At 39.7% G+C, this 27,568-nt stretch overlaps 3 protein-coding genes across 11 annotated transcripts in view; 1 reads left to right on the plus strand and 2 right to left on the minus strand.

The window, feature by feature from the left end:
• The window catches only part of LOC105387780 (microtubule-associated serine/threonine-protein kinase 3), a 67,646-nt gene extending 58,721 nt beyond the window's left edge, over positions 1-8,925 (minus strand). For 5 of the 7 annotated variants that reach the window (XM_048630749.1, XM_048630753.1, XM_048630751.1 and 2 more), the window contains exon 1: positions 8,552-8,924. In XM_048630749.1, coding sequence (XP_048486706.1) covers positions 8,552-8,684 — 133 coding nt within the window. In that variant the 5' untranslated portion in view covers positions 8,685-8,924. Of the gene's footprint in view, positions 1-8,551 lie in introns of all 7 variants that reach the window. The other 2 variants (XM_048630748.1, XM_048630752.1) reach the window with 1 other exon arrangement.
• Positions 8,926-12,938: 4,013 nt separating this feature from the next.
• LOC105388153 (pollen-specific leucine-rich repeat extensin-like protein 1) lies at positions 12,939-24,414 on the plus strand. The gene is given in 10 exon segments (XM_048630772.1): positions 12,939-13,119; positions 15,237-15,311; positions 17,130-17,265; positions 17,666-17,757; positions 18,018-18,066; positions 18,874-19,014; positions 19,434-19,512; positions 20,062-20,230; positions 20,451-20,559; positions 20,900-24,414. Coding segments are annotated over 10 exon segments (1,989 nt in total). The 5' UTR covers positions 12,939-13,056; the 3' UTR covers positions 21,976-24,414.
• A 249-nt stretch (positions 24,415-24,663) lies between these two features.
• The window catches only part of LOC105388154 (protein transport protein sec31), a 33,153-nt gene continuing 30,248 nt past the window's right edge, over positions 24,664-27,568 (minus strand). For all 3 annotated transcript variants that reach the window (XM_048630770.1, XM_048630771.1, XM_038110009.2), the window contains 5 exons: positions 27,382-27,521; positions 26,900-26,997; positions 26,327-26,491; positions 25,770-25,946; positions 24,664-25,254 (listed from right to left, as the gene is read on the minus strand). In XM_048630770.1, coding sequence (XP_048486727.1) covers positions 25,102-25,254; positions 25,770-25,946; positions 26,327-26,491; positions 26,900-26,997; positions 27,382-27,521 — 733 coding nt within the window. In that variant the 3' untranslated portion in view covers positions 24,664-25,101. The remainder of the gene's footprint in view (positions 25,255-25,769; positions 25,947-26,326; positions 26,492-26,899; positions 26,998-27,381; positions 27,522-27,568) is intronic.

Genomic DNA, 27,568 nt, shown 5'->3' on the forward strand with positions numbered 1-27,568 from the left:
CGATAAAAATGAAGAGAAAAGGAAGTCAAAAAAGGCGTCCGAAAAAACCTTAGCGTTGGTAGCTCAGTCGGGTAAGCCCGCTTCTCACGCAAGAGATGCGGGTTCAAATCTCGGCGCTGACATGTTATTTTAACTTAAGTACTATGTATACCATCGATCTTACGGTGAAGGAAATCATCGTGAGGAAACCTGCATATCTAGATTTAGCACATCTAGATATGTGAACCCACCAACCCGCAGTGGACCAGCGTGGTGGGAAATGGTCCAAGCTTAGGAAGGCAGTTTAGACCTTGGGGATATGCACAAAGGTTCCACTTGAGAGAACCACGTACAGGTACTTGCACCCCCACAGAGAATAGAATAGAACCTTAGCGTTTGTGGACTATCAGAAGGCCTTTGATTCGATCGAGACGTGGGCGGGCTAAACGCCTTACAACGGTGTCACATTGACTACGGGTATATCGAAGTGTTGAAGTGATTGTATAGAAACGCCACCATGTCAGTTTGAGTGAGACTACGGAAGCAATTCCATTGCAGAGAGGTGTGAGATAAGGAGATGTTATAAGTATCTCCAAAGCTCTTCACTAATGCGACGGAAGATGTCTTCAAGCTCCAAGACTGGGAAGAACTCGGCTATCAACGGTGAATACATCTCTCACTTTCGGTTTGCCGACGATATCGTGGTTATGGCAGTATCGTTGGAAGACCTCAGCAAAATTCTGACCTCAATCGAGTTTCCCGAAAGGTAGGCCTCAAGATGAATATGGACAAGTTGGAAGTCATGACCAATTCTCAAGTAGCGCCCACCTCAATATCTATAGGAAACTCGATTCTTGAAGTGGTGGAAAATTACGTCTACCTTGGACAAACAGTCCAACTAGGAAGATCCAACTTCGAGAAAGAGGTCACTCGGCGAATCCAACTTGGCTGGACAGCGTTTGGGAAGTTACGAAGCGTCTTCACGTCCGAAATTCCCCAGTGCCTCAAGACGAAAGTCTTCGAACAGTGCGTGTTGCCAGTGATGACCTACGGTGCCGAGACGTGGTCTCTAACTCTAGGCCTCTTAAATAGGCTCGGAGTCACCCAGCAAGCTATGGAAAGGGCTATGCTCGGCGTGTCTCTACGTGATCGAATCAGAAATGAAGAGATCCGTAGAAGAACCAAAGTAACCGACATAGCTTATCAAGTCAGTAAGCTGAAATGGCAGTGGGCCGGACACATTGCTCGAAGGACTGATGGTCGGTGGAGCAGAAGAATCCACAAGTGGAGACCACGTACCGGCAAACGCAGCGTTGGGCGGCCCCCCGCGATATGAACGGACGATATAGTCAAGTCCGCGGGGAAGCACTGCATGCGGGCCGCCTCCGATCGGACAAGGTGGAAATCATTGGGGGAAGCCTATGTTCAGCAGTGGACGTCCTATGGCTGAGATGATGATGATGATGATTATATTATTTTCATGCACCAAATGTACCAAAAACCTAGCTTTGCGTTCATTTAGGGAAGGTCAACGTCATTTAGGGAACTTCGTTGTCATTTTGGCAACACTCCCATCATTTTCGGGAACATCACAAAAACGGCAAATAAGTCACTATTATGTAATGCTATAATTAAATCTTGCATATACAGCATTAAATTACCTTGAAACCTTTTTATTTATATTAATAATATATAACGTAGTGCAAAAATGTATACAATAAATTGAAATTATGGAACGAAATTTACACAAATTGGAAATTTGTGGAGAGTAATTTGAAAAATAAGTATTTTCATTATGAAAAAAATCAAAATAATAATATTTTCTGATTTAGGAAAAGGTTAATTACAATTTCTTGAAGGTGATTCTTAAACGTGTTCGTTATATTATTATTTAAAAAATAATTAAAAGTGTTCCCGAAATGACTCTTGACCCTGACATTATTCTTATTAACAAGTATAATTTCTAAAATATATAATTTTGTGCGTGCCTCATCACAGGATAGGTTCATGACAAATGCCACAACAGACTCCACTTGTTACTTTTCATCAAAATAAAACTTAATTTCTCAGATATTTGAAAACCTAAAATGCTCACCTCTCTGATTTTGACCCATAAACTGTCTGACTGTCCTACTTTCTAGACCTACAATAATCTTGATTCAATTTAAGTAGTACTATGGGTTACCACCACCGAACTTAGCAATTAAAAATCCTTAAATAGCGCGCTCGCTTGTCAAATCCGACGTAACCTGTGTAGATCTGACAGATGTTTGACAGGCGAGTGACGCTGCCGCTGCTTATCACTGCTTATGGATTGTTAATTGCTAATGTGTCGGTAGTGGTACGATAGCTGTGGTAGGTAGGTAGGTATACTAATGTAAATGTTTTATGATTTAGCCCCTATAAAAAAAAAAAATATGTCCTTCCCGCAATAGACGAAATCGCTCAGCAATGGCATCGCGCGGTTTTGACCCATTACACCCGCGCCACACCTCCAAGGAGACCAGAAAAATGTCTTCTGGCAATAGGTCAAGTCAAGGGGCCCCTAGTGTACACTAGCCACCACACACACTGACAGCGGACATCGCGTGTGAATAGGCCTTATAGAGCACACGCGTTGTCGTCGCATCAAGTAATAGCAGTTAGCATTGGACGACTTTAGAAACGAGTTTGTTATACTAAACTATACTAGTACAATGCGTGAACGCTAAACGTAACATTTGGTGTTTGTATGACCCTTAGTACGAAAGGCTTAGGGGTTTGTTTCGACTGTAGGTCACAGGTGCGGAGGTCGTCAATTGATGATTTATCTTGAATCAGTCACTAGTAGTCTATATACTCACACGTTATCAGATACGATACGATATTTCAGGGCTTAACGCATATATCTCATTGCATTCAAACTACAGACACATAGCTGCCGCTACACGGGTTCGTTATCGACGTAGATACACGTCACTATATCGCTATTCGCCATAAAAACGGCTTTGATTGGTGGGACGCGCATTAAACGAGTTTATCGACGTCGATAACGAATACTTATAGCGGCCGCCGGACTACACCGGGCATTTACAGACACACAGGACTATGGGTGCTTCTAGTGTTGCCACGAATAGTGAATTGGCCGAATACCGAATACCGAATACCGAATATTCGGCGACGCTGCCGGCCGAAGCGCCGAATATTCGGCCGCCGAATATTCGGCGCTACAACCTGTTTTTTTGTTCCTGGAACTGCCTTGAAGAAGTCGCTACAGATTATATGAGAAATGCTAATTATTAGGAGGCAGAATGCTGTGGCAAACGAGTTGAATTTTTATTTGATAATAGTTCGCGTAGATCGGATGGCCGATCCTTACAAGTGGTGGTCAGCAAACAAATAACAATACCCGAACCCTTTGAAATTTGCAAAAACTTATCTTTCTTCACCTGGAAGTAGCGTTTATAGTGAGAGGTTATTTTCTGAGGATGGTTACAATGAAAAGCGCAATAGTGGGCTACCAAAAAATGCTGAAATGCTCGTTTTTATCCAGCACAACTTACTACTGATTAATTTTAAGTACTAAAATGTTGTGATTTGGAAATAAATACACAATTTTGATTAAAATAACAAGTCATTTTTTACATGATTTACTATTCGGTATTCGGCCCGAATAGTAGGCACTATTCGGCCGAATACCGAATACTGAAAAAACTGGCCGAATAGGCCGAATACCGAATAGTTGCCGAATATTCGTGGCATCTCTAGTGCTTACATAGAGAATGGGGTTCCCAGTATCTATACCTGTGCCGGTAACCTGATTAAGCGAAAGCGCTCACTCACGGATCATTTACAGTAAAAGTTACTTATGGATGCAATAAAAGATTGAGTATTTAGGATTTTTAAATCTCTCAGTGAGCGTTTTCGCATAATCAGGTTACCGGTACAGGTAGATACAGGGAACCCGATTCTCTATGTAAGCAGTAAGCACCCTATATCGGGAATACCTATTGCATGAGACGATTGGTCTCGTTCGTTCGTTTTGTGTAAAGGTAGAGTAACCCTCCCTGCACTTCCTTTTGTGATCTATTATTCAATTTCATCTCTGTTAAGAGTAGGAGTTTAGATCTGGCAGAGTGAAGATTAATCATCATCATCATCATTTTCAGCCCGTATCTGCCCACTGCTGGGTATAAGCCTCTTCCCTATCACGCCATCTCTTCCGGTCCTGTGCGAGTTTAGTCCAGTGAAGAATAGCTTTCCTTTTTTCTGTACACAATTAGGTTAAACTAATAAACTAACTTCGTTTGTGCTTAATTATCACCTGCAATCACATCATGACATGACGCATGGTAATTAATATTAATGAGATATTTATGTTAATTTGTACATAAGCGAGTATTCATTTACTATGTGCCAGTATAGAGTCCAACAAAATGATAAAAATGCAACCGAAACAAGTTCAACATAATGTAAAAAATATACCTACAATATTATTTGTAATTTCGGACACTGAAGTGGTACGTCTTACCCTTCTTCATTAATTTAGGGCTATTTTAAACGATACGGCCAGGAAATGCTTTGCAGCAAGTTGATAAAATTACAATTATTTATTAATCATCATCACTTAAATCATCCAACGGATTATCAAATCAAATGCTATAATTCTCCAAATCATTAGGGACAGCTAAAATCACTTATGATTTCGTTGAATAACCACAAAAACAATGTTAACGAGTTGTTTTCCTAAACGACGGATGAATTAACAATCGCATTAGCAAATAGCTTTGCGTCAGTAAACCAAACGCTCAGCATACACACACACTGACAAGAATATTTAATATTTAGTATGTATCTATCTACATATTTGTGTAGATATATCAGCTGTCCGACACCCATAACACAGGTTCTGCTAAGCTTGGGGTTGGATGGCCGTGTGTGTGTGAGATGTCCCCACATATTTATTATTATTATAAGGCTCAGGCCAATGCTGGGTTGCAACGCGTCGCGTCTTCCCAAAGGAAGGGACAATGATATTTTTATGGAAACTGAGCCCGCGTCACGGATTTGCGCTATCAACGTCGATAATGCATCATCATCATCACGACCCATCACGTCCCCACTGCTGGGGCACGGGTCTCCTTCCAATGAAGGAAGGGTTTAGGCCTAGACCACCACGCTGGCCTAGTGCGGGTTAGTGAACCCCAACACAAGCAAGCTTGTGCTGAGAGGAGTTGTCGGGTAAGTGGGCAACCCGACTGTCAGATGTTTAGCTGCCTGAAGACCGTTCCAGTTGTTGCTTAACCTCAGTGATCAGTTAAGATTACTGAAGCTTCCTTGACTACGGACGCTATCGATAATGCGCGAAAAGGTAAATAATATAATTTATGTTTTCAAGCAGAGTTACCCTCCTGATCACTAAAGTTCGGACAAGTTTGGTCTGACCTTTTACTTCCGACCTCTACCACGCTATAATTTCCTAGTAACAGCCAATCGCATAAACGAATAAACATTTGACGACCGAATGGTGTAGTGGTTAGTGACCCTGACTACTGAGCCGAAGGTCCCGGGTTCGATTCCCGGCTGGGGCAAATATTTGTTTAAAGACAGATATTTGTACTCGGGTCTTGGGTGTTGATATTTATATTTAGTATATATCTATCTATGTATTTGTGTAGATATATCAGTTGTCCGACACCCATAACACAGGTTCTGCCTAGCTTGGGGTCGGATGGCCGTGTGTGAGATGTCCCCACATATTTATTTATTTATTTATATACATGTATTGTATAAACAATAAACACTATAGCTAGGTCAATTAAATTACAGTGGCTAATCATTTTAGCGTCGATATTATTGATAAGAAGTCATATTGGCTTGTGTATCTGGCCGATCTCATGTTAGATGAGATAGCAATAATAAAATAGCCGATAAATATAGGTACATAAGATAAGCAATATGATAAAGAGAGATAGAATAGTGAGTGAAAAATATGATTATTTTAGCTAATTTTGGTTTACTTCTCTTTATATATGTATTTGGCATTGTTTTTGAAAAGAAGTGAAAGTTTGAAATGACAGAATATTAGAAATATGATAAAAAAAGGGTTAGTCCCGCTATGGTATGGTCCCGGTATGGCACCCAAAACTGAAGGGTACCATAGCGGGACTTTTTGATAGGTATTTTAAGAGGTGCCATACCGGGACCATACCATAGCGGGACTAACCCTAAAAAAATAGGTAGGTACTTTCTTAAAATATAGATTGATAGATAGTGTAAAGATTAGACAAGTCAAAATTAGCAAAAAAATATTTTTTTCAGTCTGCAAATTATGAATGAAAATTTTCTAAGGAAGTTTAAAAAAATTTAAGTTGTTTCTCATATAGAACTAACCATACATTCGTGTTAATGTGAACACTTTCATATCACATCACAAATCTTTGGTATTTTGTGATCCATCAACATGAACGACTATGTCTGACCTAATATAATAATGCCTTAGCCTATAAATATAACTGAGAAACCTAAGAGTAAACTGCAAGCCATTTCATATGCATGTTTGGAAAACATATTGAATACAATAGTTGTTTTGCCTATTTTGCACATTGCAATATAGCTCTGATACCATTAGAACAGTAAAAATAGTTTGGAAACTATTTTTGCAAAAAAAAACAGTAAAGAAACTTGTCCACTTTATGTTGTAAGTATAGGTAGTCACAATTTTTTATTGTATAGTATACTTAACTTGCCTACTACTTGTGGACCCAGGATGATATTATAGTAGCCCATGTTTTTAACCTTAGCTCCAATCTCACAATAGTTGGTTAAATCGTAACCAGGGAAGGGTTGATCAATTATAGGTCATCTCAATATATAATTCTTGAAAGATGTGTCAAAAGCCCTAATTATGCCCTAATACACTATGGAGAAATTGGCACTTAGAATATCAAATCAAACACATCATTATTAAGCTTGCCTGTTTCAGTTAGACAACTTTACACCGTATGGACTGAGAACTGAGTTTTGCAGTTGAACTAAAAGTGTTTTGTTGGGTCTTGATAAAGGTAAATTCAATTTTTTTATACCAACCTACATTTAGATTCTCATGCCTTTTGTTAAAACTGGAAAGTGGTAAACTGTAAAATAATTATTGACTGTATGATTAAACAAAGCACATATTAGGTATACACTCATAATATTATGTGAAAGTTTATATGTGATTGGTTTGCTTACTCTTTCACAAAAAACTACTGAATTTATATTTACAGGAATCTGCTTCTACTGGTACTTTTTACCCTTGTGGGGAATTCCATCTTTCATATCTTTTCTTTCTTCTTCTTCTTCTTCTATCGTGTAAGTGCACTAGCTAAGCTAACTTGCTCCAGTTTATGCTTAGTTCATTAAAACACAGGCAAAGCTAGATATGTTAGAATAACATTAAAATCGTAGTGACTTAAATATTTAGCTTTTACTTACTTTGTAGTCCATCAGTAATTATCACAGATACTGTGAGATTATTTTATACCATGTTGTATAAAAGATTTTGGCAATGATTGTACGTAATTAAATATTTACGTTGTTTACTCATTTTGTGCATTTAAAGTTTTAATTATGATAATTCATATCCAACTATTATGATACATTGTTACAGTTTTTAATTGGCTATAATTATGTTTAACTTTCCTGCTTATCTCTACTCTTTATAATAAATAAAATGCATGTGTCGAGGCTTTCATAAAGTACACTCTACGGTCTTTCTTTAATTTTGTATCGGCAATTTGAAAAGAGTTTTCTAATGTACTACTTACTCTACAGTCAGCTGCATGTCAATCTGAAACCTCCTATCAATACAATACTATTATATAATAAAAATACATTGATGGTTCATCAGTTTGACAAGGTACAGAATTGTATAGCTACTTATGCAGCTGACTGTACATGCATGAATTGTGTCTACAACTAGTAGTAAATGTTCTATTCTAGGTAGTAAACATACTGTCGTTTTTGCAATGAGAATCAAACTTTGGGTCAATTGGAATGATGTCTTGGAACCACAATAATATCATAATAATGTTATCAATCACAATTTGCCATAAATAAATCCACCACTATACTGTTAACAACTATAATTATTGCTCTATAATCTTAGGAAGCCTTAGAATTTGGGGAAACATTTTAAATCTTAATCTTTATTTGTAAATATTTATGAATGGTGGCCTTGTCTTTGTTTATATATTGATTGTCATGAAAAATTGAAGGTAGTTATAAAAAAACCTCAAAGATCTCCTCCAGTGGCTACAACTACTTGTGTGCTCTAGGTTACAGTTTCGTAACACTGACACACTTAGATCAATCGGTAGACGACGGCAATGATAAAAATGTGACATAATGTATCAACCATACCTGCATGTAAGCACGCAACTACCTCGGCCAATAGCCATCGGTCATTTCATTACACACCTACATTATTAAATTCCCACTGACAGGCCAGCTGTACATATAAACCTTGAAAACAGTTTGATACCAAACTCGATCGGTATAGGTTTTGTATCGATAACGAAACGGTTTGTGAATGATATTGTGATTCACTGACCTTCAATGCTCTGACCGAGCGACGACGGTCCTAATGATGAAGACAGCTCCTTCTTCTGACCGTTCTTGGGGAGATCAGAGTCAGAATCGTCGAATACCAGCGTCCGCACAGACTGAGAGCATCTCCGATCCATTGCCACTAATAAAGCACAGCACAGTAAAACACTTATTTCTTCGCCATTTATCAGTTACTGTTTCACTCACGACCTATGGTCTATTCTTTCTTCGACACCTGAGCACATACGCGATTTGAATCAGCGAGCACAATCGCCAATTTTGTCAATTCAACACAATATTTTTGCATTTTTTGCTATCAAATAACGCAACACGGCTCAGCCAAAAGGCAAACAATTGACATTTGATTTTTTTTCTATGGAAAATGTTGCCATTGTAGATGTTATTTTTAACCCCGATTTTTTTGGTATTGCCATAGTAGTTTTAGGACTGTTTAGGACCGATCGGTATGACCAGTAAAAAAGACTCAAACTGGCAAAGAAACATTTTCCTTGACACATGACAAACCAGTTGAGTTTTTATGTAAAGCCGCGTACAGACCGGCCCAACGAACGCCAACGAACGTTTTTCGTTGACCTTCGTTGCTGCAATCTGCCCTGTATTATGTATGATAAATATCCATCGTTGGGATAACCGTTGGCGATCGTTGGGCGTTTGTTGGCCCGGTCTGTACGCAGCTTAAGCCAATAGATGGCATAACAACTATATAGTGCCACAAACTTATCTGTTCCGCTGACAGCTCACGTAAATGTGTAATATTTCTTCATTCTATAAGATTTTAAGTTTGCCAGTAGTGGTAATTCGCTCTTGTGGTTTTAATTAACCCATCTAATCTATATTAATATATAATTCATTAGTAAATAATGAGATATGGATCAATTTAGTTCGCTCTCACCGGAACAGATAAGTTTGTGGCACTGTACATGCAACCATAACAACGATTAAAAATGTATTGTCAAACACTGCACATAGAGAGCAAAGAGGAGGAAAAATATATACGTACATACTAAACTCAGAATACGGACTCAATACTTATATGATACTAGCTGTTGCCCGCGAGCTTCGCTTCGCCTTAAAATTATTTTGCCGTGGACTACTCCCGAACTACCTACCCAATAACATGCCATGGTGGTATTAAATTAGATGAAAGTTGACAAATAAGTACGAAGATACTTGACTAAAAATGATTTTCATGACTTCATTGAGCAAAGACTTGTATAGCAATGGCAGAATAGTAATTTATAAATGTTTAATTTCAAGCATCTAACTTATGCAGTTTTGGTTTTTTTCATACTACTTATTTTTACATAACTTTACTAAGGTGTGCAGACATGTTAGATTGAAAACATCTAGGTATCTTGCAATATCCTATTGTAACTAAGCTTTACGGCTGTTTTAACAGCATGCAGATTTCATCACGCACGTGGGATAGCACGCCATTTTCCCGCATCTCGTGTGCATATTCCACGCGTTACAATGAATACTTGTATGAACGCGTGCGGGGAAATCCCGCGTGCGTGATCAAATCCGCATGCTGTTAAAAACAGCCTAAGTTAATGACGAATTTCAACCGCTAACTCCGGTTTTTGTGGGAAAATACGGTACCTAAGCTACGTCCCTTCCTAATTTCAAGTGCCTACGCTACGTTTAGCCTGTGCGTTAATATCGTGTGCGTGTCAGTCATGGGAATTCCGTATAGAAAATCTCTGCATATTTTCCTAAAACACCTACGTAATAAGTTTCATGGTTTTATCTTCAAAAATGACGCATAAGAACCAAATGACAATGAATGAAACCTCGTATTGAAAAGTACAGTCGTTTATTGGGTTGTTATCGAGGACCTACGAAGCTTACTGCAAATACATACAAACTATAAGTACATTAGCTAAAATCAAACCATACCGCGATCTATATCCGATCCGACAACGCCATCTAGGAGCGGACATAGCTACTATATAAATTAAACTTCTAAAACTCAACACCCATAAAACTTTCAACCCCTATATTACACCCCCACACTGGGTTTTTTTATATGCTAATTATTATTTTTTTGTGATTATGTAGTGCCTAAATACAAAATATAATGTTTTTATCTTCAAAAATGACGAACTTCATACAAAATATGAACACCTATTTCATCCACTCACAGATCGAAGTTTCAAAAACGCTAGAACAAAATGTTTAATTATTGCTCATCAAGTGCTTAAATATAAAGTTTATTTAAAAAAAGATCTACCCCGGCCGGGAATCGAACCCGGGACCTTCGGCATAGCAGTCAGGGTCACTAACCACTACGCCAGTCAGCCGTAGTATTTTTGTCTTTTAAAATTAAGTATTCGCATACAACTTTTAACCCCCCCTTTTAACCCCTTACAACCTCCGTTTCGCAATAAAAAGTAGCCTATGTTCTTTCTCAGGGTCTAGACCATATGTATACCAAATTTCATTCATATCCGTTCAGTAGTTTTGGCGTGAAAGAGTAACAGACAGACAGACAGACAGACAGTTCCGGATATAACCAACAGATGGCACTAAAAGCGCAATACAGAGATCTTGTATGGAACCGAGGCGAATTAATATGAAGATCCTACATCGCGGTATTAAAGTTTTTCAGTTGTCTGAAATAAATACAAAACCTAATACGTTAAATCTATTCTATAGTAAGAGAGTCAGACAGTGACTTTCGCATTTATAATATTAGTTAGGATAAGACGCATATGCGCTGACATGTACCATACCATCGCTCTTTCGGTGAAGGAAAAACATCGTGTGGAGACCTGCATATCTTGATTTAGCCTTGATTTAGCTCATCTAGATATGTGAACCCAGCAACCCGCAGTGGAGTGGACAAGCGTGGTGGGAAATGATCCAGGCTTAGCAAGGCAGTTTAGACCTTGGGGATATGCACAAAGCTTCCATTCGAGAGAGCCAGGTGCAGGTACTGTCACCCTTACAGATAATAGAATAGAATAGAGGTGCGTGTAAGTTAGCTAACCATAGGCCGCCTAGTTTGGTACCTACTTGGTGACATGGTCATGCTCACGTTACTTTTTAGTACATTGTGTGAGTGAAGATATTTTATTATTGCAGACTGATTATGAAGTGTAGGTACTTACGACATTTTTTTACGAATATTTATTGTTAGCTACTGTGCGCATCCTTTTTTTACCCGACTGCCGAAGGAGGAGGGTAATGTTTTTCGATTGTATGTTTGTATGTATGTATGTTTGTCTGTTTCTTTGTTCCCTCGTATAGCCTAAACGACTTGATAGATTTTGATGTATGAGGTATCGTTGGAAGCGTATTGATTGCGCGATGGTTATAGGCTATATGACGTTACATTTAAATTTACATAGCGCCCTCTAGAGAAAATAACGTGATGATCGAAAAAAAAATATTATTCCTACTATTCCGTGTGGGGTATCAAATGAAAGGACTTGATTTGCACATTAAAAAATATGGATATTGTAGGTATTTAAATAACAACACCAAAATGATTGAAATAAAAAATGTTCATGAACTAAAACCCGACTACTGACGTAAAATTTCATAAAATAAAAACAACTAAAAAGTTACAAATAAAAAAATATAATTATAAACAAACAAAAAGCCCGACTGCACGCTAAAAAGATGAAAACAAGCCCCAATGTTAATGGAAAGTATCGCAGGCGGGGACCAACTTGACCACAACACAAGGTATCTGACCTATCTAGGTAACATTCAGCTAAATTGTGAACTCTCTGCTGGTCCCCGCCTTCGATACTTTCCATTAACATTGGGGCTTGTTTTAATGTGCAGTCGGGTTTTTTTTTTGTTTATTTGACGATGGGCACAGAATAATAACTAGTTATGGGTATCATCATCATTGGCCACGACATCTTGATCAGATGATAGTTGCAGCGTCAATCCATTCGAGTTATGGGTAAATCCTTTGAATAATAACGATTTCTCGCCGGGTAAATCTTTTTTTAGTCTTGCAATGATTATATAAAAATAAAACCTTTATTTTCTCTCAGAATAATAACTAGTTCGATACACTGCCATCTATTGAACGTATTTTGTACTATAAGACAACTTTTCTTTTTTGAGGTTAATTATGTTGCCATGTTTGTATTTTTTAATCTAGCAATAATTATTTTTAAATATATTTTTTACTTTAATTACACTATATTTGGACATTTCACTTTAAGAAATGTATAAAATATTAAGTTTTATGCCAAATAAACGCAAAATATTTTTTTTTTATGCAATAAATGTTGGGTTATTAAATTTTAAAATAAAACATGCAGTGCCATCTTGTGGTAGAAATACGCGAAAAAAATAGTTTCCGTCAAAAGAAACGGAAAAACACGAACGAGCGTCGCCTCGGTCCGATATCAGCTGAATTATTCGGCTAAAATGCCCTGGCACGGGCATACGTAGTCGTCGGTCCGCCATTACGACGCAGCCGAGACACGTTTGTCGTATTTAGTTGAATATTTTCGTTTATAAATGAGTAATAACGCTCATGATCTAAGTAAACGACTTCTGAATGCGTTGGATAACAGTTACAATGTAAGTTTGCGAGTTTTAACCAAAATAAGTGGGTGAATCAAGTCGAAGATATGGAAACGGTCCCCACGAGCCCATGACACCCGATTCTATGTTACAATTTGGCCTCCCTGAGGTTGCTATTATCGTTTCTGGATGTTGCAAGACGTTGTAAAATGTAGCTTCAGCCGCGATGTGGGCTACACGTAGTGTGAAGTGCTTGATGCGAGAGAAAATATTTGGTGTCGAAGTGTATACGTGAGCGATTCGGGTGCGGGATGGGGGGCCACTGACGTCGCCAGCCCGCCGCCCCTCAACCCTCCGTCCTCAGTGCCAAATGTTTTGCAATGTGAAAGTGCGGAATTGTGCCACGCACGACCTCTCCTGCAGATTTTCTCGGTCTCACCCCTGTCGCTATGCTAAAGCTGTTGAAATCGTTTGGTGAAAATGTGTTTTTTGTCATTACCATTGACCTTCTGTAAGTACTTGACTGCTAGCGATCACCGCGAGGACACCTCGTGTGGGCCGACGGAAATAGAAGAAACACCCTGTGTATTTTATTTTCTACAATTTGCTACTAAATTATGAAATATTATTCTTTGCCATTCTAAATTGTGAAACAATTGGGCAATGCTAGAATTCAGTTAGCACCCTCATGGTATATTAGGCTCCACTGTTTCCAAGGGAACAAATACTAGTAATATGATCCCGAGGGGTTTGAAAGCAAATTCTTGATAAGTAAATTCCTGATACATTCCTTACTCACTCTCATAATCCTACATTTCAATAACATTATAAATCTCCAACAAAATATCATGGAATAATCCTATAGATTATTTCAGTATTGCTGAATTTGAGAGCTTTTAGACATTGTAAGCTCTGTTCATACATTTATAAAGATCACCAATAGTGATATAACCTCAAACACTAACTAATAGCAAATGAGGTTAACTTTACATGTAATAGTTTGTATGCTGTTGCCGAGGTCAAAATGTGTATGAAGTCTGAATTATGAACCTTAGATACAATATAATAATATGTGTGGTCATCTCACAAACTGCTTTAGAATAGAATATTGTTACATTTGACACCATTATTAGCTAAAAATTGTATAATCTGAATTTTTTCATTAAGTTATTTGGAAAGAAACTTGTAATTTCTTTCATACGGCTCCAATAGCAAAATTATAAGTTTTTAATGGTGAAGAAACCATGTAATTTTTGCCAATAATTATAAGTAACAGTCCTGTGTTATCAAAATTACAGTTATCAGTTTACTATCAAGAGACGGATGTTTTTCTTTATGTATTATCACAATAATAATATACAATGTTTAGATTCTGTTTCTGGATTCATGAAAAAACTTCAGAAGTATCTAGTTATATCTAGTCGGAGTTCAATAGTCAGGCTGACTGATCCATCATCCATACACATTTTGAACTGCTGGACGGATATTTTTATTTTATTTCATTGGGTGATTCTAGAAGTTTTCAACAATTTTGTATGATTGTAGAAATTATGGTGTTGAATTAATAAATAGTTAGCAATTTCAGCAGCATTAGCGAGTGCATTTCCTTAAATTATGAATAATGCTGGCATCTGAGCAGATAAAAAAAGTAATTTGTATGGGATTCTTAAAACCATTCTGCTTATCAACAATGTGCAGCCTGCAATCATCTACTTACATACAATAGTTAAAAAAATGCTCCTATTTTTGAATCCATTGAAAGATTGAGTGTGTGTAAGTTTTGAAGAAAATTTAAACATGAATAGAATTAGAAAACAAGGAGCTAGATTCTGTCATCATCATTATTTTGACCCAGTGAAAATTTCCAGGATATTCTTAATTATTAATTACATTTTCTTGGATATTATTAATTACAAGTCTCTTAGAAAGAATTGTTACATATGTTGGTAAATATGTTACAAGTACACTGATGACAGGCATCCGCCTACACTGAAACGGGATATAGTATTTGAATTACAAAATTAGAACACATTGAGAACAGAGGGTATTATATTATTCTGGTAAAGTTTATACATGACCTTAAGAGCTGGGCATAATTATGTACTAAGACTACAAATAATCCTGATTAAATGGATTTGCTAATTTGTTTCACCATTTTTTATTATTTTTTCCAGGTTGTCGACATGCATGCTGTTAATGAAATCATATCCATTTTGGAAAAGTTCAATATCACAAAAGAGCTGTTGGAGGTAAGAAAATCATTGTCTACTTAATTATTTACCTTTCTTAGTATTCAAGAACATGTTTTACCATTATGGAAACTCTTTCAGTGAGTTAGCAACTAAACCTGGTCAGTGAGCAACAACTTATTTATTTATTTAATCCTTTATTGCACAAATTTATAAATAAGTATACAAAGGGTGGACTTAATGCTAAAAGCATTTTCAACCAGTCAACCCACAGGAAGTACAGGAAAAATTATGTTAAAGGTGTGCAAAAAAAAAGAAAGAAATTGCAATGTCACTCAATAATTATTGTACCTAACAATAAATAGAATACATAAATATAAATAATATAATAATAAACTATAAATATATGTATACTTGTATAAATAGAATACACAAATAGAAATAATATAATAATAAACTATAATATATACTTGTATAAATATATATGTATATCGAAGAAATAGATTAATATACATATACCTATTATTAATATCATTTACATACATACTTATCTGGCTGGCTGATCCGTTCACCGCGCTGAGAAACCCTTGTCCACCTCCAGTGCTTGTCACTGTCTCGCTAAGAAGAGATATATTGGTACTTTCATATTAGATTGAAGGGTTTGGAAGAAAAATGGAGAGACCTTTGACCAGAAGTGGGAAAATAAGTAGGCTTAAAATAAAACTTAATGATGTACTTGGCTTACAACTATGGATGCTTAAACAATACTATAAAAAAATGTACTTACACTAGAAAGCCTTATCAATATTTCTGACTTCATCTCTGCAAAGTTTGAAGTGTGTAAAGGACATTGACCCCACATGGAGGCATCCAGTGACCTGAATGGCGCTCGCCAATTTCCATATTCTTACCGAAAAAACGAGTTCAATCAATAACTTATTATTTATGGCTTACCAGTCCTGTACTGTAGGTACTTATTTTATTGTTTACATACCATGGATGAGGAAAGCTGAGACCAGAAAATATTGGTCGCCAAAATTACGAAACATAATTTTATAATATACACTCGCAATCAATGAAAATTGCCCCAATTTTTTTAAACATTTAAGATTTAACACAATATTTATGGCCAAATAAGGTTGCCTCGATGATATTGCATATGGACGTTTTTCCTAGCTTTAGTACACATTTGAAGCTATACTAAGATAGTTTTATGTACAATCCTACAACACATAGAGCTGGTCTATTGTACTTCTAAATACTTACTTCATTCACAACCTAGCAAGAAGGAAGCTTAGGGGTGCAACTTTCTTTCATACCATACCATAGCTTCCTCTTTCTATAATACGTAAGTACATGGCCATCCAAGCTTTCCTATTCAGCTTTTCCAGGCTGTACACTAAATATATGCTACAACTACAACTTATTCCAAACTCTATCCTCACAATTCCTCTCCTTCTACCACCAGACCAGCAAGCATGTGAACCACTACAACTTATTCAAACTTATTACTTATTATATCCTTACATGGTATTCTCTTCCACCCACAGACCACCAGACTAGGCAAGCATGTGAACCACTACAACTTATTCAAACTTATTACTTATTATATCCTTACATGGTATTCTCTTTTACCCACAGACCACTAGACTAGGCAAGCATGTGAACCACTACAACTTATTCTAAGCCCTACCCTCATCCTCACGCTAATTCTCTCTCCCTCCACCCACAGACCACCAGATGTGAATGACTACAAGTTATTCTAAGCCTTACCCTCACCTCACTTGAATTCTTAAACCCACAGACCATCCAATTCTGCAAGCATGTGAACCACTACCACTTATTCTATCCTCACACGGTATTCTCTTCTACCCACAGACCACCAGACTTGGCAAACATGTGAACGAGCTGCGGCGCAAGACCTCGGACCCGACGCTGGCGCGGCGCGCCAAGGTGCTGGTGAAGCGATGGCGGGACCTCGTCATACCGGCCGTCAACTCGCCCAAGCAAACTGGTAACTTATATTCTATTCTATTTTATTCTTAAGGACCATACCAGAAATTAGGGCATGTATACAAAACTGCGTTGCGACGTCGCATCGCAAAAATCTGCGACTGTTTTGACAGTTTTTGAGGGCAAATGCTTGATTACTGTCGCAGGTTTTTGCGTTTTTTTGTGAGAGAACTAGAGTAACCGACATAGAGAGAACTCTTAAAATCTGCAAGCTGAAGTGGCAGTGGGCCGGCCAGATATGCCGAAGAACCGATGGCCTGTTGAGCAAACCAGTTCTCAAGTGTGTCAGTTCAGGAGAAATACATTATAAATCTAAATATTACTTTAGTTACTCGTGTTTATTTCTATCCAATTACGTATGTACTTGTTCATAACTGATGTTGTATTGTTTTCTTTTCCAGCGCTGCCGGGGTCGAACCGATCTTCGGCCGAGCGACAGATGCGGCGGCTGGGCGGCACCCCGCTCACCTCCCCCGCACTCGCGCTTACCAGGGTAACATATATTTTACTATATTACTGGCCATCGAAAAAGAAGTTGTCACTTAGCACACACTGAAACGGTTTACATTAAAAACTAAAAAAAATACAGGAAACAGTACAATACAAAACAAAGAGTAACATAAAAGGGTTTTGTCCTAAGCATCAAAAAGGCCCTCATAAGGTGACCTCGGTCCCTATCATGTCACAACAATGAGAAACAATGTTTAATATTTTCCATGAAATAGTAAACATTGTAATTTTGTTTATTTGCAGCAAGTTGTGAGCCCGGCGGTGAACAGCCCCAGGCCAGTTTCAAGACCAGGTAACATAACACATTTATAAAACAACACATCCACCAAAGTTACGTTAAAAAAATCCACTAAAACTAGAATCTACTATAAAATCTCGCTCTAAATGCTGTGGCAACCTCGCAAAGTAAATCCATGAATGTTTCAGCCATTTTGTATAATCTTCTTCCTGACTATTTCGGTGAGGACAGTCTACAGATACCCTGTACATTGTACAACTTAACCACTGAACCTCCCAGCCTCAACGCTCACCCATGAATACCCTATATGTTCCACCCAGGACTTGCTACAAACACTCTGAACGTCCCAGCCTCAAGTCTCATTTACGAACAGCCCGTATAACCCTTCCTGCTTGCAACAAACACCCTGTATAACCCCCACCCCTGTATGTTCCATCCAGGCCTAGATCCCAACCTCAAATCTCACCCAAACCAACCTGTATAACCCCACCCTCAATCTCTCAGCTTCAAGTCTTCCCTACAAACACCACATATTTGACGGTCGAATGGCGTAGTGGTTAGTGGCCCTGACTGCTATGCCGAAGGTCCCGGGTTCGATTCCCGGCTGGGGCAGATATTTGTTTAAAAGACAAATATTTGTACTCGGGTCTTGGGTGTTGATATTTATATTTAATATGTATCTATCTATGTATTTGTGTAGATATATCAGCTGTCCGATACCCATAACACAGGCTCTGCCTAGCTTGGGGTCGGATGGCCGTGTGTGAGATGTCCCCACATATTATTATTATTATTATTACATATAACCCTCCATCTGTATGTTACAAACACCCTGTATAACCCATCCCTTGTACATTCCAGCGTGGGGCGGCTACGAGTCGGACTCGCAGGACGTGATCCTCGTGGACGACGACCCGCCCCCCCCGCCGCCGCTGGTGGCCCCCTCGCCCGCTACGCGTGAGTACCCAACCAAATTCTAGAATATTCGACGCATAATGCCCCGTGCCTCACTCTCTATTAGAGGTTTTGTCTCGGGTGTAGACAAAACTATTCACTATCAAAACTACAGGCGAGCTCTGCCGAATAGGGCCTCTACACTCTCGTATTCTCTGCGTCCCGTGTAGTTTTATGTTTTATCGAGTCTGGAGCGCGCTTTAGTTGTGATGTGCTATGCTTCATAGCTATGTAACGTTTGATACCAAATTATCCACTAATCACCAATCGTATTCATTGTTCCATATAGCCAGGTGGTAACTCATTTCTTTCACATCATCAGGCCTCTGCCAAGTGGCGCCATAACTCTCTGTCTTCGGGCCTCCTGTTTCAAGGCCGTCAGTTAACTTTTTTGGAAAGTGTGATAATCGCCTTCTTTATTGAACATTATTACCAGCGGCCTAACAGTGTGTGTTATCTGTTTGCAGCCTCCAAGCGTCCGGCGTCGCCCGCGCCGCTCGCTGACGACAAGAAAGCCAAACGTGACAAGAAACCTAAGAAACGGAGGTAAATACACTATCTATTTACACCCAGGAGATAACAGGGATGTTGTAAGTTTCAAATGTGAGTATCTGTCGTCACGTCGGTCCTCGCTTAGAAGTTTGAAGTGAATAGACCGATTGGAAAGCTATGTTTGTAGAAAGCAAGGATAATCGTAGCTATATTCCTTACTTATATTACCGGTTTTTGTACTGTACTCTAGCCTTTTCTGCAGAGATTTAGAGATAAAAAGTATATAAAAATTATGTATTTAAATTCTTTGAATTCGTTAGTATTAAGTTCGAAATGCTACCATCTACGAAGTAGTCCCTTTTACGCCGCCTTTTGATTTAAAGCGAGTTAAAATCAATATTTTTAATCCATTTAACCGTGGATCCAAATTTTCACTCCAATCCAAGGGCACCAAAAGGAATAAATACCAGTTATACACCTTTATTACAGTTAAAAAAACCTACAGGCAAGGTACAAAATACAGCAATGTCTCAGGCAACCTTCAATAAAAACCCTTCAAGAAATGACGTACCAGACTATAGTTAAACTTGTGTATCTCCCCAGGGGCCACAGCCGCGCCGGGTCGGGCAGCGAGGCGGCGCCGGCGTGGGGGGCGCGCAACGGCTCGTCCCCGCCCCCCGCCCCCGCCGCGCCCCCGCGCAAGAACGGTTGCCGCCCCGCCGTGCACTACACGAGGAATGTGCACCAGATGCCGCCTATTGGGGCTAAGAAGGTGAGGTTCTATTGTGACTAGCTGTTCCCGCGAGCTTCGCTTCCCCTTTAAAAGTTTTCCCGTGGGAATTCCGCGATAAAAAGTATCATTATTGTATCCAGGGTGTCCGCTAACTCCTGTGTTATACTGATCTTCAAATATTAAGGGACAAGAACTAAGAATCTGTATCTACATACATTTCTTACCTATTTACGCTCAAATCTATGATTTCACGTTACAGGTGAAAACGACGAAAGAGTTACTGGAAGAGATCCAGTCGCGCGGCAATAAGCCCATCGGGTCGCCGACCTCGCCCGGCTCGCCGGACGTCATGCTCATTGAACCTGAACGTACGTTTATCATACCTTATTCTGAAAAACCAAAACTACTCACTGTGCCTCTCATCATCATCACGACCAATCACATCCCCCCACTGCTGGGGCATGGTTCTCCTTCCAATGAAGGAAAGGTTTAGGCCTAGTTAGTCCACCACGCTGGCCTAGTGCGGGATAGTGGACCCCAACACAAGTGACCTTGTGCTGAGAGAGTTGTCGGGTAAGTGGGCAAACCAACTGTCAGATGTTTTCAAGCTGCCCGAAGGCCTCTGACTAGGCTTAACGACTATGCCTCTATCAACTTAAAAATATGTACCAACATAGGTAGTAACGAATTATCTATTTCTCTTCACAGCATGCCCCATCAAAGTGGACTCTCCGCTGCGCAACGGCGGCGCGTCCCCGCCCCCCGCGCCGCCGCCCCCCGAGGAGCCCCCCGCCCCCCCTCTACCACCCCTGGAGGACGAGCGCGAGTACCAGGAGTGCACGTGCGGCGAGGAGCTGGACGCGGCCTGCCCCGCCGCGCGCGAGCTGGAGGTGTCCCCGCTGCATGTGCACGCTCTACATCATTCATACCTCCCTGGTATCAACGGCACCAGGGCACCTCTACACCCGCACCAATTCGCAGTCAGGAAACTCACCGATCCAGAGAAACCGGCGCTGTTTAACAGTGTGGTCCCTCTGTATATGTACTCGGATTACGCGGACGATCATTGCGTGAAGAACATGAGTAGAGTGCCGCTTTGTACGCATCTGCCGTGGACGGAGTTCGCGCCCCCGCCGCCCTCGCCGCCCCCGCCGCCGCCCCCGCCCTCGCCCCGCCCCTACCCCATAGACACCCTCCCTCCACCAGAGGTGAAGGAGGAAACTAACGGAGATGGGTCGAGCGACGAGGACGCTGAAGAAGCGAAGGTTGAGCCGATGGACTTGGAGGAGTCTATAGCGTCGTACAAGTGCACGAAGATCGAAGCGGAGATGGTGGGCATCGCGCCGCTGGAACCCAGCGAGCGGCTCAAGGCGCCGATACTGACAGCCGAGGATGAAGAGCTAGTGCATGCAGAGCCGAAGTGTGACGTGAAAATGGACGTGCAAAGTGAATTCGCGAGTGAACCGCAGGAGCACAGGACGGTGGAACGCACGAAAGTGGTGCCAAAGTGTGATATAGACGGACGGACACTGTACAGTATGTGTGAGAGTGCGCGGGTTGGGGTGCCGTATAGCTACGAGCAGGCGTCGCCGGCGCCCGTGGTGACGTTGCCGCTGGAGATCACGGACGCAGCGGATGTTCTAGACCTGGCGTTGCAGCATGCGGATGCTTCTACGGACCGGGACGAGATGACCCGGCCGCTGCGCCCGGACAACTTCACCGAGTGGCACGAGTGCGCCCGCCTCGGTGACCTCATCGCCCTGCCCTATGTCGTCATCGACTGACCGAGCCCTGTGATACTCCCGCGTGCCCTCAGCCGCTCCATCCTGCTATTTGTAGCTCATTGTTGTAGTTTGTAAGTCTTTGTTGTATGGCGAGAATCGATTCCTTCCCAAAGAAGCATCTGTTGTATAAACGATTAGAGCGTGTATAAATAGCAGAATGGAACGTGTCGTTGCTAAGTCATACTGTTGTCGGGTTAAGCGTTTTTCTTTTTGTACTAAAAGTGCAGTGCAAAGTGCCAAAATTGTAGACGTCTCTCAAGTAATGGACGCTCGACCAAAGCTTCCGTTTACTGACTATGTTCCAAGTGTCCTTACGTTAGGTTTAAGGGTAACATTTGTAAATAAGAGTGTTGGTAACGATAAGGCTCGAATCTGTAAATACAGTTTGTAAGTTAGAGAATGTAGTTAGGAATGAAAATGGTGCGTTCGCGACGAAATGGGATCTTGAAATTGTTGTTAGGTTTAATGTTTTTGTTGCTGGCAACATCGCGGTGGGGGACGTTCGCTCGAAGTTGAAGGATCGAGGCATTTGTAAAAGCTGCGTTCCGTTTTACGCAAACATTCTCTAGTTGTTCGTACAAATAATGTTAAGATTTTCTTGTTTGGATGGGGGAAAAATACTTTAAAAGTGTATTTAAAGATTACATTTAACTGATAGCGATTTTCTTTTTCTTGTGCTCTTTTGAAAAAATCGTATCAAATGGTTTTTAACAAGTTTTCATGTTTTGTGTGAAACGGAACGCACCTGAGTTTGGGTTTATGCAGATTTTAGCGATATTTTTAGTCACCTGTGTCCACTTTAAAGTGTTTTAGTCATGTATTTATTTTATAACGCTTTAGGTGAGATAAAAGTAAAGCATATTTTGTACTCGATGGGCCCACTCCCGTAATGCGACGAACTGACGCAAATTGTAGCAAAACTCTGACTAAACGTATCCTAATGGTCCACCACACTATGTGTATAGGTATTCGAATTAAAAATTCCCATTAAGACAAAAAAAATATCTCTAGACTGTTCATATTGAGTTGTTACCGATTGTGATTAATAAAGAAAAGAAAATTTAGATAATTAATTATAAATAATAGGAGTTCCAATTGTATAATTATACTTATATATTGCTATATATGATTGTATCGAGTCTGGTTCCAAAATATTCCAAATATCAATAAGTTTAGCACTTGCAACGGGTGTGATGTTGAAGACTATATTTATCTGTGCGGTAAATATGTGATCCTACTCTTATTCTACTACTTGATAAGGGTAAATTTTAAATATTTCTTTGAAACTCAGGCTGCATTGATGGGGTCTTCACTGCTTAGTAAATCATTATTGCCGTCGCTGATTATTTCATAAGCGGTCCTATGGATCGCGCTAAAACTTCAGAACGAGACTGAAAATCATTTGTGAAACTGTTATTTCTATGTGACCACATTTCACACAGTGAAAACCTTTACACCGCACTATAAAAGTAATCATTATTTTAAAAACTCAAAAGAAAAGACTGTTATTATAATAATTTTCCTAAAATTTCATGTATTTACCGTATACTACTATTTCTATCAAAAGTTGCAAGATAACATTTTGGTACTATAAAAACCTACATTTGGCGCACATTTTTGAAACTATTATCATACTGTAAATGTTCCTTTGCCAAATAGTAGGTTTTATTCCACGCTTTCTGTTTAGTGAGCTTTCTTTATTAACCTGTTGTTGAAAAAACCAAAAATCATTGAAATTGCTGTAGGTGTGTTCAATTGCTTATTATTTTAGTTATTGTTAATAATTTGATTCACGTTTTCATAGATACTTTTATGGAAGTGTAGTGCTTTCGTTATACCAATCGTGCAATCTTGATACGCAGTGTATTAACAAAGTATATTTTCCTAGTTCTTGTTTATGTAGTTTTGTTTGGATTATGTTTTCGTTAATTACATCCAGTCACCTTGACACTCGTATATCAAAGAAATTGTGTGTTTTAAACGTGACTGCCTGTAATCCATTACGTTTTATCAATCATTTTAGGCATTTTGTATTGTTATTATAATATTTTCGTTGACACACATAACATGTATAACTTTATCAATAATGACATATCTCGATATTGTTTCTACTTTAGAAGTGAAGAGCCATGATTGTAAAGTAACTCAATTCGCACATTTAGAGCCCTTAGTTCGTACAGAGGAAATGTTAACTGTAACATAACTAACATCACTAAACAGAAGCGTCTAAATTGCCTTAAATATATGTGAGAAATATGTAAACCGAGTAGATTTGGCGAGGTGTCTGCATTTTGCAATCGTTGGGTTGTGGCGACTGACCGCTCGGCCCCACGGTAGTCGACTCCGTATTCTGAGATCGGTAAACAAGGTCTGCGTAGATAGACATGTTTCCAGAGTTTTGGTAAAGATAAAAGCAAAATATATGTGTTTTTATTACGAGAACTTGTTTGATTTTTAGGTTTATACGTTATACCACACATCAGGTCATTCCATTCTAAAGTCTATAAAAAATATAAAGAATAAATTCGTTAATAGTTTATTAAAATACCAAAATTACATTTCAAATATATTTTTTACAAAATATCTATAAATATACAATGTCAATGGAAGTAATTATAATTAAAAGGCATTTATACTTATTTCAATATCATTAATGGCACTTGGGTTAGTTTTCGATGCATTTTTAAAAAATTAGGTATATTTTGAGATTCTTAATTTAAGATTCATATTTATTTAATTGTCTCTGTGTTAGGTTTTTAGGTAGGATTACTTGCAAGTTAGTTTCTAATATAGATTGTTTTTTTATAAACTTGCAAGTCGTCAAGGAGTTTCTTTGTAAGAAATTTTGAGACATAAAACAAAAGCAACAAAAAATATCCTATTCATCATTTACATGGCACATACATTCCAAATTAAACTTTTGTTTAATGATGATAGGTGGTCGGTTATACTTAAATATCTAGATTTAGAAGGGTTGCTTTAAACCTAAGCGGGCGGACAATGCCGAATACAAGATGATCTAACGCCAGCTTAAGTTTTAGCAACCCTAACCGACAAACTAATATATTTCTAAGAAAAAAATGCCTAACCAATCATTGGTCAGTAACAATCCTTAACACCTAATATTTACATAATGACGCAAGGCATGGCACAGCAAAGCGGCAGACATATGGGCACGGCTGTCTTCTTCTCTGTGGTCTTGGACTTGCTCTTGGACCCGGATTCATACTCGTACATTCCTCGGCCTGATGCGTATGCGCCGCCGCCCTGCATCGCCGCCTGGGGAGGAAGAGGTTGATTAAGTTACTGATAGATGGCGTTAGTTACTACGTAAAACTTTTAAGAGTAATGCCCAGCCCTTGACGTTGCATGGGTCCGTTATTGGTGCAGACAAATTTCACTATATCGTGTTTCTGGACAAATATGGTCTAAATACGTTAAGTTCTACGTTTTAAATGACTTTATCGACGTTGCGAACGGATCCGTGCAGTGGGGTCGTATCCCGAAAAATTAGGTGTTTCACCGCGCTCACATTCATAGAGGTGAGGTTGATTGATTAGTTTTTTAAAAAACTTTATTTTATCATAATAAACAAGAAAAATACACAAATATTCCGCCAAACTGTTAAAGGTTGAGGTTTTGGTTGTTAGAGACACCTATAGGTTTCTGGGTCAAACTCAGAATCCAAACCACATTAGAAAATCATTTTCATTCGGAAAACTGGCCATCTATTTCATTCTCACGATTCCCTATCACAATACAACCCTCATCAAACCCCCCACAGTTCAACTCACGCTAGTCTGCCATCCCTCATCCTTCTTCTGGAAGGGCGTGTGTCCCGGCGGGTAGTAGACGGCCGGGCCGGCCACGTTGCGGCTGGACCCGACCGGGGGCGCCTTGGCCTGCGTGGAGCTCTCGTGGGTCACCTGGATGTTGCGCTGGGTCAGCCCGTCCGGCTGGGTTGGGAAGCGCTGGTGGGAGAAAAGATGAAATTATATTTTCAATTTAAAAGTTAAACAGGGTTGTTAGGTTATTTCAGTTACTAGACTTCCGGTGGTAGGTAAGTAACTATAGTTATGATAACCCAGAATCAAGAATACCTAAATTTTTATTCTGGTGTCCCTCAGGGTTTAGTTTTATGCCCACAATTATTTCTCTTTTATTTTTCTATTTATCTATAATGCATGGCATGGCACAGACTGTACTAGGTAATGTAGGTAAGTATTGTGATTTAATATATGCTTGCGGTTTCTATCAGTGCCTATGAGCCATAACTTTCTAACTCAATACAATAAGCCATCATAGCTTCTACCCCATAACCCTGCTATCCAACTGTCTGTCACCAACTCACCGCCTCCGGAAAGTCAGCCATCAGATCATCGAGCCTCTTGGGCGGCTGCTGCTCGAGCTGCGAGGGCGTCGCGGGGCGCGGGAAGGGGGACGCGGGGGGAGGGAGGCGCTCCGTCGTGTTCTGAGACGAGTACGTGGTCTCCGAGTACTTGAAGTGCGTTGGACTCTGTGAAGGAAGGTGTTGCTGTTAGTAAAGAATATTTTTATAATTAAGCCCATAACACGCTGCTAAATGTTGGCCACCCCTGATATGGTAGAAGAGAATGAATGTCCAGAAGAGGGTTTTTGCTATAAGTTTCCACGTTCAGAAAGACCAAGACTCTGAAAAATATATCTGTTCTGAACCTACACTCTCTAATATTGCAAACAAATATCTACCCATAGCGAGATATCTAACCCAGAAGCTCTGGCCACTCAATATAGTCAGTGCACAACATAGCAGTCATAGCCTCATTCAGCACATTTTCATTTATCAAAGAGCTCCGACATTATCCCACCCTCCAATACAGTGATTGTGTTGTATTGTATATTAAGTATAGATAAAAGGTAAGTACATAGAAGGCTGTGTACTCACATAAGTGTTGTTTCCGCGCGGGTAGGGGTCACTCGGGACTAATTTCGTCTCGTTGGCGGGCTTCGGGTAGATGATGCGCTCGTTGGTGCGGTCCGTCACTGGAAATCATAAAAAATATAGTAAGTAGGTACCTACCTATAAGTATGGGTAAGCTGAAATGGCAGTCAGTGTGTTACATTACATATCTAAAGTCGAAGAATCAATAACCATTACCGTTGCGGTAGGCGAGTTTTAATTAAATTGCAGACGATGCATAGGGAAATGTCGCATGGGCATCTTTCCATCTCCGGAAAACCTCAGATAGGGATTCGGTCATGGAATTAGGAATAGTCGTCGTATCGTATATCACCTGTGTTTTATATACGTCTGACGCACCATAATTATACCTACAGTCAGTCGATTGATGCTATTCTGACTGACTAACCCTTTCAGCACGCCAACAATCCCTAGACCCCAAAACACTAATAACAAGTAACCCTCACCATCAGTAGACTCGACGCTGTGGTACGTGTGTGACGTCACCGGCGGCGGCGGCTGTGAGACTCCCCGCGTGATGCGAGAGTTGCAGTGCGAGCAGTACTGGCAGCCCAGCGACGGCGAGGGAGGCACCAGGGTGGTGTTGCTGTGGAGATGAGGAGCGGTTCAGTAAGTTTTGAAGGTTGGGTTGGA

This window comes from Plutella xylostella, chromosome 27 (assembly GCF_932276165.1).
Source record: "Plutella xylostella chromosome 27, ilPluXylo3.1, whole genome shotgun sequence".
In the NCBI taxonomy this organism is placed as follows: domain Eukaryota; kingdom Metazoa; phylum Arthropoda; class Insecta; order Lepidoptera; family Plutellidae; genus Plutella; species Plutella xylostella.